This window comes from Macaca mulatta, chromosome 7 (genome assembly GCF_049350105.2).
Source record: "Macaca mulatta isolate MMU2019108-1 chromosome 7, T2T-MMU8v2.0, whole genome shotgun sequence".
NCBI lineage: Eukaryota > Metazoa > Chordata > Mammalia > Primates > Cercopithecidae > Macaca > Macaca mulatta.
In genome coordinates, this window is record NC_133412.1 from 22,803,806 (window position 1) to 22,819,693 (window position 15,888).

General features: G+C 39.6%; 1 protein-coding gene, 1 long non-coding RNA gene and 1 other non-coding gene across 4 annotated transcripts in view; 1 reads left to right on the forward strand and 2 right to left on the reverse strand.

Moving 5' to 3' along the window:
• The window catches only part of LOC144329859 (uncharacterized), a 67,880-nt gene that overhangs the window by 41,181 nt on the left and 10,811 nt on the right, over nt 1-15,888 (forward strand). The gene's annotated exons all lie outside the window — the stretch shown is intronic.
• SLC30A4 (solute carrier family 30 member 4) overlaps nt 1-15,888 on the reverse strand; it is a 46,716-nt gene that overhangs the window by 10,573 nt on the left and 20,255 nt on the right. Inside the window, exon 4 of one of the 2 annotated variants that reach the window (XM_015142145.3) lies at nt 1,150-1,303. In XM_015142145.3, coding sequence (XP_014997631.2) covers nt 1,150-1,303 — 154 coding nt within the window. Of the gene's footprint in view, nt 1-1,149; nt 1,304-2,184; nt 15,885-15,888 lie in introns of those variants that run through there. The other variant, XM_077939341.1, reaches the window with a different exon arrangement.
• On the reverse strand, nt 2,009-2,112 carry LOC114680055 (small nucleolar RNA U13). The gene has a single exon (XR_003732129.1). It is a non-coding gene; the product is annotated as a small nucleolar RNA U13 (small nucleolar RNA).

Below are 15,888 nucleotides of genomic sequence, written 5' to 3' on the forward strand. Positions count from 1 at the left end.
GGCCTCTCAGATTATCTCTGAGCAGATACCTGAAGGAGGTCAGGGAGCAAATGGTAGAAGAGTGTTCTAGGCAGAAGAATAGCAGAGCAAAGGCCCTAACATGAAAATGTGCTCCATGGACTTGAAAAAAAAAAAGACAGCCACTGTGGCCAGAACAAAGTGAGCAAAAGTGCTAGGAGATGAGTTGTAGAGGTACACAGAGTCTTATTAACAAGGCTGCAGTAAAAATTTGATTTCATTCTAAGTATAAATAGAAGCCACTAGGGCAGGGATTGGTGAACTGTGGCTGGTAGATCAAATTTGGCTCACCAATTTTTTTTTTTTTTTGGTACATAAAGTTTTATTGGAACACAGCCATGTTCATTTGTTTACATGCTAAGTGTGGCTGCTTTTGTTTTATAACAACAGTGTTGAGTAGCTTTGAAAGAGAATATATACATCTCAAAGCTTAAAATATTTACTATCTAGCCTTTTACAGAAAAAAATTGCTGACCCTAGTCTAAATGATTAAATCTGTAACTTCATTATTTTTTGTTTGTTTTTGAGACAGGGTCTTGCTCTATTGCCCAGGCTGGAGTGCAGTGGCCCAATCAGAGCTCAATGCAGCCTTGATATCCTGTGCTCAAGTGACCTTCCCACTTCAGCCTCCCAAGTAGCTGGGACCACAGGCACGAGCCACTGTGCCAGGCTAATTTTTATTTTTAGTAGAGATGAGGTCTCACTATGTTAGCCAGGCTGTCTTGAACTCTTGAGCCCAAGTGATCTGCCCGCCTTGGCCTCCCAAAGTGTTGGGATTATAGGTGTGAACCACTGTATGTGGCCTAACTTAAAACTTTAAAAAGTTTCTCCCCTAAAAAGTTTTAAGGGAAAAAAATTGATAGCTTAAGAAAAAAAATCTAGTTAACACAAAAGTATTCTAAAAGTTAAAAACAAAAAACTTTGTCCTACCTAAATTCATAATTTTGACTCAATCTCCAATATACCTGGGCAAACTAATGAGGAATTTATAATGTCCATAGTGTTTCATTTATCAGAAAAATTAATGAGCTATATCATTTTTAAAATATCAAAATATCACTGAATATTACTGAATGCATATGCAATAGTTCTCAGTACTTGAAAATATTAATGTGAAAAAATACAGCTTACATTACATTAACTGCAACTCCAACAGCTGCGGTGATGAGCATTATATCTCCATTTATTTCATAGTTCATATGGATAGTTCTTTGCACAGCTTCATATAAGAGGAATCCCATAAGTATATACACCAACAGCACACTAATCATAGCTGACAAAACCTCTAGAGGGAAAAATACATATAACAAATACATTTTCACCATGGTTATTACACTTCATACCAACTAAATATTATACAGTCTTTTTTATATTCTTTCCTCTAAGGAGATAAAAGCACTATATCGTTTCTGTCACGTCAATTTTCTTTTTTATTTTTTTGAGACAGGGTCTCACTCTGTCACCCAGACTGGAGTGCAGTGACCTGATCATGATCATGGTTCACTGCAGCCTTGATCTCCCAGGCTCAAGTGATCTTCCCATCTCAGCCTCCAAGTAGCTGGTACTACTGTAGGCACAAGCCACCACACCTGGCTAATCATTTTTCTTACTTAAAATGTGTTTAGCACTTACAGAAAAAAAAATGTTTAGCAGCTTGACTGATCTGGATCCTCCACTAATTTACCCTTACCTCTCCCTACCCTCCACTCATCTCTCTCCAGGGTCAAATTAAGCATATTTACAGACCATGCACAAGGTAAAAAATGACAAAATGAGAAAAAATATTTGTAACATATGTGATCACGACTAATTTCTTGATATAAAAAAGTACACTCAAAAGTCAGTAACAGGCCAGGTGTGGTGGCTCATGCCTGTAATCCCCTAACACTTTGGGAGGCTGAGATGGAAGGATCCCTTGAGCCCATGAGTTTGAGATCAGCCTAGGCAACATAGTGAGACTCCATCTCTCTTTGTTCTTCCCTTCCCTTCATGTCAAATGGGTAATGTGCCAACGTTATAACAAGGTTCCAGGGTGGTACATGTCACACATGTATGCGAACACTTAATTACCAAGCTCATGAACTACAAGAGGATCAAGACTCTATCTCTAAAAAAAAATTTTTTAATTAGCTGGACATGGTGGTGAGTGCCTATGGTCCCAGCTACTTGGGAGGCTGAGGTGGGAGGATTGTTTAAACCCAGGAGGTCCAGGCTGCAGTGAACCATGTGCTACTGGACTCCAGCCTGTCCAGAGTGAGACCCTGTCTCAAAAAAAAAAAAAAAAAAAAAAAAAATCAATAAGAAAATTCATAGTAAACAGAAATGGCCAAATTCTCAAAATCAGTCATAATAAATGAAATTCAAATAGGAATAAGATTTATTTCCTCCTACAAAACTGGCAAACTTTTTTTTTAAAAATCAAGTTTGATAATAGCCAGAGTTAGCAAGGATCTACTGGTGGAAGTATCAAATAGTATTACCTTTTTGGAGAGCCAATTGGTAAAACTAATCAAAACTTAAAATGTATATATTCCTTGATCTAACAACTGTACTTTTAGGACTCTACCTGATAGAAACACCTCCACGTGTGCAAAGATACCTACAAGGCTTTCACTGTAGCATTGTCTGTAGTATCCAAAAAAAAAAAAAAAATCTGGAGACATCCTAAATGTCCACCAAAGAGGAACTTCATAAGTTATGATTTATATCTATATATAGTGGGGATATCACACAACCATTTATTTTTCTAAAAAGGAAAAAAAGAAAAATATCAAATTGATAATCACAAGAAAGTATTACATTTGGGAAGTGGTACTAGACCTTTAGGGGATTTATTTTTCACTGTATTATTTTTGGTAATATTTGAAGTGTTTTAAGTTTTTACCATAAACACATATTACCTTTAAACTAAAAAATTTTTTTTAAGGCATGCAAATATTCATGCCTTCATGAAGGCTATTAATTAAATGCTGTATATAATAGCAAATTATTGGAAACAACCAAAAAAGTGATTAGTAGGGACCCTGTAACATGGAATACTATGCATGTATAAAGAAAAAAAAAGCTTATTCTGGTAAGGAATAATGCCCAAGACATAGTATTATGTGAAAAAAAGCAAAGTACACAACTGTGTATGATACATTACCATTTGTGTAAAAAAAAAAAAAAAAAAAGAAAAAGAAAAAAGAGAATATATGAATAATCACCTGTAAATGCAATCTCCAGAAGGATTATACAAAATACTCATAAAAAACTGGTTATCGGCCGGGCGCGGTGGCTCACGCCTGTAATCCCAGCACTTTGGGAGGCCGAGGCGGGCGGATCACAAGGTCAGGAGATCGAGACCACGGTGAAACCCCGTCTCTACTAAAAATACAAAAAATTAGCCGGGCGCAGTTGTGGGCGCCTGTAGTCCCAGCTACTCGGGAGGCTGAGGCAGGAGAATGGCGTGAACCCGGGAGGCGGAGCTTGCAGTGAGCCGAGATCGCGCCACTGCACTCCAGCCTGGGCGACAGAGCAAGACTCCGTCTCAAAAAAAAAAAAAAAAAAAAAACTGGTTATCTCAGGTGAGGAGAACTGGTGGCTGGGAGACAGGGATGACCTTGCCCTATATATGCTTTTGTACCACTTGAATTTTCTACTATGTAAATATAAAGCAAAATAATTTTATATATTTTCAAAACAACAAAAAGAGCAATGTGAAGTACATTTGAAAACAATAAGGCCAGACGCGGTGGCTCATGCCTGTAATCCCAGCACTTTGGGAGGCCAAGGCGGGCGGATCATCTGAGGTCAGGATTTCAAGACCAGTCTGATCAACATGGCAAAAGCCTGTCTCTACTAAAAATACAAAAATCAGCTGGGCCTGGTGGTGGGTGCCTGTAGTCCCAACTACTTGGGAGGCTGAGGCAGGAGAATCGCTTGAACTCAGGAGGCGGAGATTGCAGTGAGCCAAGATCATGCCACTGCACTCCAGCCTGGGTGAAAATTAACATTATTATATGAAACAAGCATTAACCCTCAAACAATAAAAGCAAGAAAATAATTTAAGGAATATTTTTCCTTTAGAGAAAACTGACACTAATCCTGTAAGTGTTAATAGGTAAAATAATCTGGAAAACGGTTACGTAGGACAAATCATTGCTCAAAAGTTGTTTAAGTATATTGGACTTTGACACATTTTCATTGCAACTTATAAATTATAACACAAAACAATTATCTAGCAATTATAGGCTATTTCCTGAAGACACCTAATGTAGCTAAAACTCCTATAAAAACTGCCAGGCACGGTGGCTCACGCCTGTAATCCCAGCACTTTGGGAGGCCGAGGCGGGTGGATCACAAGGTCAAGAGTTCGAGACCAGCCTGGCCAATATGGTGAAACGCCATCTCTACTAAAAATACAAAAATTAGCCGGGTGTGGTGGCAGGCTCCTGTAGCCCCAGCTACTCAGGAGGCTGAGGCAGGAGAATCACTTGAACCTGGGAGGGCAGAGACTGCAGTGAGCCGAGATCATGCCACTGCATCCCAGCCTCCCCGACAGAGCGAGACTCTGTCTCAAAAACAAAAACAAAAAAACACTCCTATAAAAACCTGTGCATCAACAGAACAGATATTAGAATAAAACAAAAACATACCATTTCTATTCAAAAACCATGGAACACCTATTACTAACACACAGATAATCATACTTTGAAAGAGATATATTAATATACTTTTAAAAGAGATATAAACTGGGCCAGGCACGGTGGCTCAAGCCTGTAATCCCAGCACTTTGGGAGGCCAAGACGGGCGGATCACGAGGTCAGGAGATCGAGACCATCCTGGTTAACACGGTGAAACCCCGTCTCTACTAAAAAATACAAAAAACTAGCCGGGTGAGGTGGCGGGCGCCTGTAGTCCCAGCTACTCCGGAGGCTGGGGCAGGAGAATGGCGTAAACCTGGGAGGCGGAGCTTGCAGTGAGCTGAGATCCGGCCACTGCACTCCAGCCTGGGCGACAGAGCAAGACTCCGTCTCAAAAAAAAAAAAAAAAAAAAAAAAGAGATATAAGCTGAAAGAGAAAAGATCAAATGAAATATACAAAGTTATGGAGAGACCTCTATATTAAGTACAGACTATACGCTTTTTGAGGATATGGTCCAAGTCTTATTCCATGTCATATTTACTGTAGTACTCAGGAGAGTAGTTCACATATAGCAGGTATTCAAATATTTATAGATGATTTTGTAGAATGAAATTAGTGAAGGGTTAAGCAAGGGAAGATGATAAAAGGCTATACAATTAAGAAAATGAAGCTAAATATGAATAATAGGTTATTACTTAATCCCCCAAAAAACAAAAAGTAATAAGTTGAAAGAGAAGGCGTAAGCCAAATAAAAAAAAGAAAATACATGGGATTTCTTGTCAAAGTTATAACTGCTGATGGTAAAGTACACATATAAAAATACTGTAAAGAGGTTGGTGGCAGTGGCTCATGCCTGCAATCCCAGCACTTTGGGAGGCCGAGGTGGGTGGATCACCTGAGGTCAGGAGTTCAAGACCAGCCTGGCCAACATGGCAAAACCCCATCTCTACTAAAAGTACAAAAATTAGCTGGGTGTGGTGGCAGCCACCTGTAATCCCAGCTACTCAGGAGGCTGAGGCACAAGAATTGCTTAAACCTGGGAGGTGGAGGTTGCAGTGAGCTGAGATTGCACCACTGCACTCCAGCCTGGGTGACAGAGTGAGACTCCGTCTCAAAAAAAACCCAAAAAACAAAAAAAACAAAAACAAAATAAAACTGTAAAGAAGAAATAATTTTAAAAATTCGAAACTGTAGAATCTCGTGTGCTTGTGGTAGCCTCCTACCACCAGGAGAACTTTAACCAAGTATCAAGGCTGAAGCCAGCAGTTAGCTCACCATAGTTTTTAAGGTGCCCTAATCAAAATTTTAATACAAAAATTATAAAGCATGTGGTGGCTCACAACTGTAATCCCTGCTACTTGGGAAGCTGAGGGGGCAGGATAACTTGAGGTCAGGAGTTCAAGACCAGCCTGAGCAACATAGTGAGACCCTGTCTCTCCACCCAAAATTGGCCAAGTGTGGTGGTGTATGCCTGTTGTCCCAGCTACTTGGGAGGTTGAGGCGGGAGGATCACTTGGAGTTTGAGGCTACAGTGAGCTATGATAGTGCCACTACACTCTAGCCAGGGTGAGAGTGAGACCCTGTCTCTCAAAAAAAAAAAAAAAAAAAATTACAAAGCAATACACTTTACATTTACAAAGATTCACAGCCACACAAGTTAATGACATAGAGATGTGCTTGGTTATGAAAATTTAAAACCCATAATTAAAAATTACTTCAAAACCCCTTATATAAATTAGGTTGTCTATACTTTCCAATTTTTCTGGGATAGTCCCAGTTTATGTTTGCTGTTCTGGCATAATTATGAATAGTGCCCCGTTTCACTCTCAAAACTGTTCTGGTTTGGATGATAAATTATAGTTACCCTAGTAGGTCTGTCAGATATAATATTGGATGCCCAGTTAAATTTGTATTTCAGACAACAAATAATTTTTTAGTGTAAATATGTCCTATTCAATATTTCAGATATATTAGGCATGCTGTGAGTATGCTAAATCTGGCAAACCCCACACTCCAGTGATTTTACTAAACCACTTAAAAATCACCTTTTTGTGAATTCTCAGATAAGGCAAACCTACATTCAAGATAAAGTGAAATGAAAGTCAAACAAAAAGCATGAACAGAGCTCCCTGGCAGAAGGACTCCCACCCTTACAAGGCCCACTATATTCTGGCAGCCTGCGGCTGAAAAGTCAGTCCTCTATGCCACAGTTTTCACCCACATGAGCAGGATAAGAGATTCTAATACCTGCCTACAGTTAACAGTAAAGGAATTCAGCTGATTTCTAGAAACTCCCAAAATAGCATATTAAGATACTGCTATCAATGATATTCCTTTTCTAGTCATTAATAAAGAATATGCCTCATTAATAAGGAATATCGTTCCCTTGGTGAAAAGCAAAGACACTCGTCTGTTATCTTTTATTCTAATCACCTGCCAAAATGTCTTCTGGGATACAGTAGTAATAAATGCAAAAGGGAAAAAAAGAAAGTAAACTTTTAAGTAGATTTTTAGGGCTAAGACTTATAATTGGAAGTATAAAGCACAGACAATACTATCTAAAAATTCTAAGAGCAGAAATATAATCATTTATTCTGATAAAACAAAAAACTCTTTCATTTGAATACATTAAGCTTTGGTGAAATACCATAAATAGGACTAACTTAGGGTTTAAAAATTTTTCCTTCATGATATTCTTAACATGATGGAATGCAGATAAAAATAGGCAAGATTCTGCTCCCTCCCACTCCCCTATTTAAGACAGAGGGAAGCTTTCAATCAACAACCAAATTATATTATTTTATATATATATAAAATATAATTATATATATCCAATTTTCTCCTTCTTGCTCTGGGTTGGTCTTCGGTCACATAACTTACAATAAAGTTTTCCAAGACAAAAGGAGTACATATCGGATGACTACTTCATTTTCTTAAAAGAGACGCAGGAACTTTCACAATTAAAATTCTGGATTTCTGTGAAAGCTACCACCCCATTAACTTCAGGTAAATTCGTTTTTTTAAATAGAGGCCGGGTATCACTATGTTGGCCAGGTTGGTCTTAAACTCCTTGCCTCAAGCAATCCTCTCACCTCAGCCACTTTAGGTGAACTTGAATGGTCATATTTCAATCAAAATAGAAATTTAGCATTTAAAAGTCTTGAAAAATGGCCGGGTGTGGTAGCTCATGCCTATAATCCCTGCACTTTGGGAGGCTGAGGAGGGCAGATTGCTTGAGCTCAAGAGTTTGAGACCAGCCTGGGAAACATGGTGAAATCCTGTCTCTGAAAAAATAAAAATTAAAATTAAAAAAAAGTCAGGTGTGGTAGCACATGCCTACAGTTCTAACTACTCGGAAGGCTGAGGTGGAAGGATAGCTTGAGCACAGGAGGTCAAGGCTGTAGTGAGCCTTGATCATGCCACTGCACTTCAGCCTGGGCAACAGAGAAAGACCCTGTCTCAGAAAAAAAAAGATTTTTATGAAAATACTACAAAACCCATTAGTATAGTTTTGTTTTGTTTTGCTTTGCTTTGCTTCTCTCTGTCACCGAGGCTGAAGTGCAGTGATGCAATCTCGGTTCACTGCAACCTCTGCCTCCCAGGTTCAAGCAATTCCCTTGCCTCAGCATCCCGAGTAGCTGGAATTACAGGCACATGTCACCACGCTCAGCTAATATTTTTTGGTATTTTAAGTAGAGACGGGGTTTCACCATGTTGGCCAGGGTAGTTTCGAATTCCTGACCTCAGGTGATCCACCCATATCGGCCTCCCAAAGTGCTGGGATTACAAGCGTGAGCCACCACACCCGGCCTAATATAGTTTTAAAATATATTTTGCCAACTAAGTCTACACATATATATAATTAAATCACTCTACTTGGCTGAACTGGAGCATGAAAGGAGGCAGTAAGATTAGTGATTATGTGTATTTGCTACAAGATCACGGGTCTTTTCATTCAGCTGAAATATAAACAAATGTTTATAGTCAATGATCTAATAAAAACTAAAACACACCCTGAATTTCATATATAGAGAATAAACAGTTTGAATGGCTAATAAATGCTAAAAGAAAAAGTTAAATAGGAGAAAACATAGATGATTATCAAGTTTTAATAGTGCCATAAAATATGAAAATTGTTTACTGTATATTTTAAAACATCAATACATTGCCAAAACTAGGAGTTTGCAAGGTTCACATGAAAAACACTGGAGTCCTTCTCTGTCATCCTGTTATTTTCCATCAAGTACCTTATTCTTTCTCTTCCTAGCATTTATTACAATTTGTTATTATTTTTATGTTTGTATACATACGTACTACCTATTTCCCTACCTATATACTATTATTCATTCATTCAACAAGTAACTATGAGGCACTATAACAATTTGCTTCAACTAGGTAAACCACACACAACCCAAGCATATTTATTTTCAGGGGTGTTATATAAATGTACTGACCTACCATAACTGTTAACTTTGCTAACGCTATGATGCCAGTAAGGAGTACCGTTCACTGAACAAAACTCAGTCAGTTTCACTTAAACTATGTAACACTTGTCTTTCCATTGCTGAAAAAAACTATATATAGCAAACATTCAGAGGTCTATAAAAATGAATAGGGAAGGAGAGTGGAGCTATATTCTCTCTTCTACTTCCTTCTGCGCTATTTTTCTTTTCTACCTTCTTCCAATAGAGGATAGCAAGGAAACAGAAGGAAAAAGAGTGGGCTATATTGGATTTGCCTAGGACTTCTAAACTAGTACACGTTTGTGCACCCCTAATGAGAAAATTCAAAACTCAAAATGCTCCAAAATTTGAAACTTTTTGAGCACCAATATGATGCTCAAAGGGGCATTTTAGATTTTGAATTAAGGATGCTCAATCTGCATTTGTATTTCAACTCAGGCTAAAGACATCATATAGGATTTCCAGTGGCCCACTGTCACCACCAGAATGGCAAGCTAAACTCCAAAGTTTGTCTTTCGATCTTCTCCCCTTCCATTATAAATAATCTCCTACTCCTGCCTTATTGCTCCCCCTACACCACACCCAAGGTGCCTTCTACTCTCAAGGTGACGTCTAGCTATCCAGCGTGGACTACCTCACTCATGCCTTCTTTCAGTTTCAATAAAAACTCCCATCCCTAGGAAATTCTAGGAATTTATTCTTTTCCTATAGATGTTTATTTGATGTGATTAAATTCTCACTAAGACGTGAATAATTAATAGGCATAACTTTTGTCAGTGGTGGGAGGAAGTTTGTCAAAATCAATCACTAGGAGATTATGGGTTTTTTTTTTTTTGGCTGTGTGTTTGTGGGAAGACTTTTTAGCTGAATACTTTTCTATCCCTAGAGCATGAGGGGATTAAAAAACCCAACTACACAGAATTAGCATTGTAACCAGGTACCTAACCCAGGACAATGCATCATCTAGCCAGCTCTGCCAGGGTTTCTGCTCAGTAAAACTACACATCATTAGGAAAGACACCTATCCTATACTGTCACTTAGCCATGAGCCTAGGTTGTTTTTTTTTTTTTTTTTGAGACATAGTCTCACTGTGTCACTCAGACTGGAGTGCAACCTTCAGCTCACTGCAACCTCCGCTTCCTGGGTTCAAGCGTTCCTCCTGCCTCAGCCTCTTGAGTAGCTGGGACTACAGGTGCGTGCCATCATGCCTGGCTAATTTTTTTGTATTTTTAGTAGAGACTGGGTTTCACCGTGTTAGCCAGGATGGTCTCAATCTCTTGACCTCATGATCTGTCCGCCTCGGCCTCTCAGAGCGCTGGGATTATAGGCGTGAGCCACTGTGCCCGGCCCAGGCTGAAGATTTTTATTACCATAGTGCAAATCTTGCTTTTTATTTCAAATACAAACAACTCTGCGTGCTACAGTCCTTTCACATGATTGTTATCTTTATCTAATTCGCACAACCTCTTCAGCCCACCATCTGGAAGAAAAACCATATAAATATAGTCAATTACTTTCACCAGAAGGACAGAAGGATAGAAGGATAGAGGCAGAAAGTAAGCAAGGGGGTGGAGCCTGTTCTCTTTAGAATGGCATCTCCTCTTTGTCTGGAAGAGAATGCTATTCCTCCTGAGAACTTGTGGGATTTCTCCTGCAGTGTGGTTTCATTACATTCAAAATTATATTAGCTTCCAGAATAAGATTACATGCCCACAATCAAATAAATCCAGGCATGTAAAAATAACTCACATATGGCTCCTACCCTGCTCTCCATCTTCCTACACAAAGCTGTGATTGTAATTCATTATAAAACAATGAAATAAAATAGATGAAAAATAAAAACCTGAATGGTTTTACACAATCTGTAGTCTCACATGAAGGAAAAGTAGCAACAAAACAGAACTGACTCCTGGAATAGCCACTGTATCCCACAAATCTAAGACTGCCCTTCTCTCACCTTGACGGATTTTTGCTAAAATGAACTGTTACATTGCAAATAAATTACCAAAGACTTACAAGTTTAAAAAGCATGTCTTTAAAAACTGTTATTTAATCATCAGAGTGAATCATCTTTTTCCCTACTATTTAGCTGAGATAAGAATTCTGATTGGGGGAGAATAACAGTAGGCCATTCTGGACCATGGTGCATCTTGAGAGATACGAAAAATCTGGGTAAGATGATATACAGGCAGGAAGAAGAGGAAAAACAGAAGGCTGAAGTTAACTTTTATTGGGAATTTACTCTGTGCCAGAACCATGTTAGGTACTTTATTTTCCTTACCACATTATTTACTTTTCACAATTCTGCAATACAAATATTATCACCCCTAGTTTACAGAAGAAGAAACTTCTAGTTCAAAAGAGTAACTTACTCTCCAAAAGGTCATATAGATGGATCTCAGATTTGAACCAAAGATGATTTATTTAACCACGAAGTTCTAAGTGGTAAGTACTAAAGCAAACAAACAGGACCGGCCGGCTTGAGTATTTTTAGTCTATTCTGTGAACATGACCACAGTTTTAGAATTACAGAAAAATATTTTCAAGTTCCAAATATTTAGTCCCCAAATTACAAAAACACCACTACTCCAAGTTTGGCAACTGGTTTCATTTACTCCCAAAACAAATGATTTAAGGATTATGCATTGTTCTAAATTGTCTGTTTCACAGCTTTCATGCCCTTATTTATTCAGCCCGAATACGCAAACTTACGCTTTTGTCTTGTTTTAGACAGTCTTGCTCTGTCCCCTAAGCTGGAGGGCAGTGGCATGCTCATAGCTCACTGAAGCCCTGACCTCCTGGGCTCAAGTGATCCTCCTGTCTCAGCCTCCTGAGTAGCTGAGACTATAGGTGCGTGCCACCATGGCTGGCTAATTTTTTAAAAAGTTTTTGTAAAGATAGGGGTCTCGCTTTATTGCCCAGGCTGGTCTCAAACTCAAGGGCTCAAGAAAACTTCCTACTATGGCCTCCCAAAATGCTGTGATTATAGGACCGAGCCACCACGCCTATCCAACAATTAGTGCCAGACACAGAGAGTTTAATATTACCTGTTCCTGTCCTGATTTACTCATCGTCTAGGAGACAGAGTTTCACAAAAATAGCTACAAAGGCCGGGTGCGGTGTGGCTCATGCCTGTAATCCCAGCATTTTGGGAGGCCGAGGCAGGCGGATCATGAGGTCAGAAGATTGAGACCATCCTGGCTAACACGGTGAAACCTTGTCTCTACTAAAAATACAAAAAAAATAAAAATTAGCCAGGCGTGATGGTGAGCACCTGTAGTCCCAGCTACTCGGGAGGCTGAGGCAAAAGAATGGTGTGAACCTGGGAGGTGAAGCGTGCAGTGAGCCCAGATCATGTCACCGCACTCCAGCCTGGGCAACAGAGCGAGACTCTGTCTCAAAAAAAAAAAAAAAGCTATAAAAGATGTGATAAATGCTGTTAACCACATATAAATTGTTATGAGAACATGAAATAAACTTAGAGGATGATACTACTAATATCTGTCATTCACAGACACAAATCCTTTTTTTAAAAAAAATCCAAACTTATAAACAAATCAAACAGGGGTGACTTCATTCTAAAAACAATTCTTCATTACATATTTTTACATTAGTGACTTTTTACTTTTCTTTTTTTTTGAGACGGAGTTTCGCTCTTGTTGCCCAGGCTAGAGTACAATAGCACAATCTCGGCTCACTGCAACCTCCACCTTCCAGGCTCAAGCGATTCTCTCACCTCAGTCTCCTGAGTAGCTGGGATTATAAGCATGTGCCACATGTATTTTTAATTGAGATGGGGTTTCTCCATGTTGGTCAGGCTGGTCCCGAACTCCAAGCCCAGGTGATTTGCTCGCCTCGGCCTCCCAAAGTACTAGGATTACAGGCATGAGCCACCACGCCCAGCCTATATTTTTTTGTTTTTTTGAGACAGGGTCTTGCTCTGTCACCCAGGCTAGAGTGCAGTGGCCTAAACATGGCTCACTGCAGCCTCAACCTCCTGGGCCCAAGCAATCTTCCTATCTTAGCCTCTCAAGTAGCTGGGACCACAGGCGTGTGCCACCACATCTGCTAAATTTTCTTTTGGGGTCTCACTATGTTGCCCAGGCTGGTCTCCAACTCCTAGGCTCAAGTGATCCTCCTGTCTTGGCCTCCCAAAGTGCTGGGATTAGAGATATGAGCCACAATGCCTGGACTATTAGTGACTTTAAAAGGTTTCATTCATCAGGCCTGGTGCAATGGCTTATGGTTGTAATCCCAGCACTTTGGGAGACTGAGGTGGAAGGATAACTTGAAGCTAGGAGTTCAGGACCGGCCTGGGCAACAAAGCAAGACCATGTCTGTACAAAAAATTAAAAAATTAGCTGGGTATGGTGGTATGTGCATGCAGTCCTAGCTACTCTGGAGGCTATGAGGGTAAGATTTCTAGAGCTCAGGAGTTCAAGGGTGCAGTGAGCTATGATGGTGCCACTGCATTCCAGCCTGGAAAACAGAACAAGCCCCTGTCTCAAAAAAAAAAAAAAAAAAAAAAAAAAGACTCCATTCATCTAAAGATAATTTACACAAAAATTTCAGAAATACATCTGCCTGTTTGTCTACTATCAGTTTCTATACACCTTCACATGTATAATATACTTTTATTGAATACTACTAGATAATCCAAATTAGATACATGTATCAGCTGTAATTTGACATTAACCACAATATTAGAAATAAATATTAAAAACTCTTTATTACACAAGGAGAAGCAAAGGCACAGTAAAACTATTTACCCTAGATCAACAGGACAAAAGAAGACCCGAAATTAAGTTTCATTTCCTCATTTTGTATTTTATTCAATAAAAGCTAATCCTTTTAGAATGTCATGGACTCACCGGGCACAGTGGCTCACGCCTATAATCCCAGCACTTTGGGAGGCCGAGGCGGGTGGATCACAAGGTCAGGAGTTTGAGACCAGCATGGCCAATATGGTGAAACCCTGTCTCTACTAAAAATACAAAAACTAGTTGGGCGTGGTGGTGGGCGCCTGCAGTCCCAGCTACTCGAGAGGCTAAGGCAGGAGAATCGCTTCAATCTGGGAGGCACAGGTTGCAGTGAGCCAAGATCGAGCCGCTGCACTCCAGCCTGGGTGACAGAGCAAGACTCCATCTCAAACAAACAAACAAACAAACAGGTCGTGAACTCAAAACAAAAAAACAAACAAAAAAAACCAGGCCGTGCATGGTGGCTCACGCCTGTAATCTCAGCACTTTGGGAGGTGGGAGGCCGAGGTGGGCAGATTACCTGAGGTTAGGAGTTCAAGACCAGCCTGACCAACATGGAGAAATCCCATCTCTACTAAAAAGACAAAATTAGCCAGGCGTGGTGGTGCATGCCTATAATCCCAGCTACTTGGGAGGCTGAGGCAGGAGAATTGCTTGAACGCAGGAGGCAGAGGTTGCAGTGAGCCGAGATTGTGCCATTGCACTCCAGCCTGGGCAACAAGAGCAAAACTCAATCTCCAAAAAGTTAAAATAAAATAAAATAAAAATAAATAAAAATTTAAAAATAAGAAAAAATAGCTAATCTTTGGGTTACAGAAGAAACAAAAATGATTCCTTCTTCACTCCAGACCATTTGGAGGAGCTGAGAGGGGAAGTCATAGTCTCCAGAGTAACTAAACGGACAGTACTTGATCATGTAAAGCTAATTCTCTATTAAGAAAATTCCAGATTCAGTTTAAACTATACAGAAAGAACTAATGGGAAGAGGAGAAAACTAAAAGGTGAATAGCACATAACAACATCACTGTTTTACCATCAAGTAGAATTGCCCCTTCAATTTCTTTTATTTCTACCTTTTTAGCAAAACTATTCTCACTTGGGTGAGAACCCATTTTTATTGGTACTTCAAAACTATTCGTAGGCAAAAGTCAGTGTCAAAAACATTTAGTAACTCAAAAGAAACAAAAGGTGAAAGTAGAGACTGACAAGAATCTCTCCGGCTTTCTCCCGCTGGGCTCATCGTATTTCGTAAGGGACTAAAACTGACAAACTGTTTTATCACTAACACCTAAAAGCAATAAATGTGATTTGTTACCATATTATGATGAAATTTAACCAAAAAATTTTACAGATCGGATATCCTACAGTTTACAGTGACATTTATGTATATATGCCTAAAAGCTACATATAAACCTTGAATTCATTGAAAATTATTTCCAAAGAATAAATGAAGGCTGCTTTTGAAGTGCCAGGCATTTTTCTAATTACTTTACAAATATTAACTCATTTAATAATTGTAATAACTCTATTTTGAGGTAGGCACTATTATTAGCTTCCTTTTACAAATAGAAAATGGAGGCACAAAGATGTCAGGTAACTTGCCCAAGGTCAAACTGGTAGGAAGTTAGGGGGCCAGGGCTTGAGCCAAACTATTAGTCTCAGGGTCTGTTCTCTCGGCGACTTCTCTTTGTTGTTTCTCATGGGTCCTTGTCAATACCAATCAAAAGTCTATAATCAGCCAGGCGCGGTGGCTCATGACTGTAATCCCAGCACTTTGGGAGGCTGCGGCGGGCGGATCACCTGAGGTCAAGAGTTCAAGACTAGCCTGGCCAACATGGTGAAACGCCATCTCTATTAAAAATACAAAACTCAGCTGGGCATGGTGGCACACGCCTGTAATCCCAGCTACTTGGGAGGCTGAGGCAGGAGAATCGCTTGAACCCGGGAGGTAGAGGTTGCGGTGAGCTGAGATCACGTCATTACATTCCAGCCTGCGTGACAAGAGCAAAACTCCATCTCA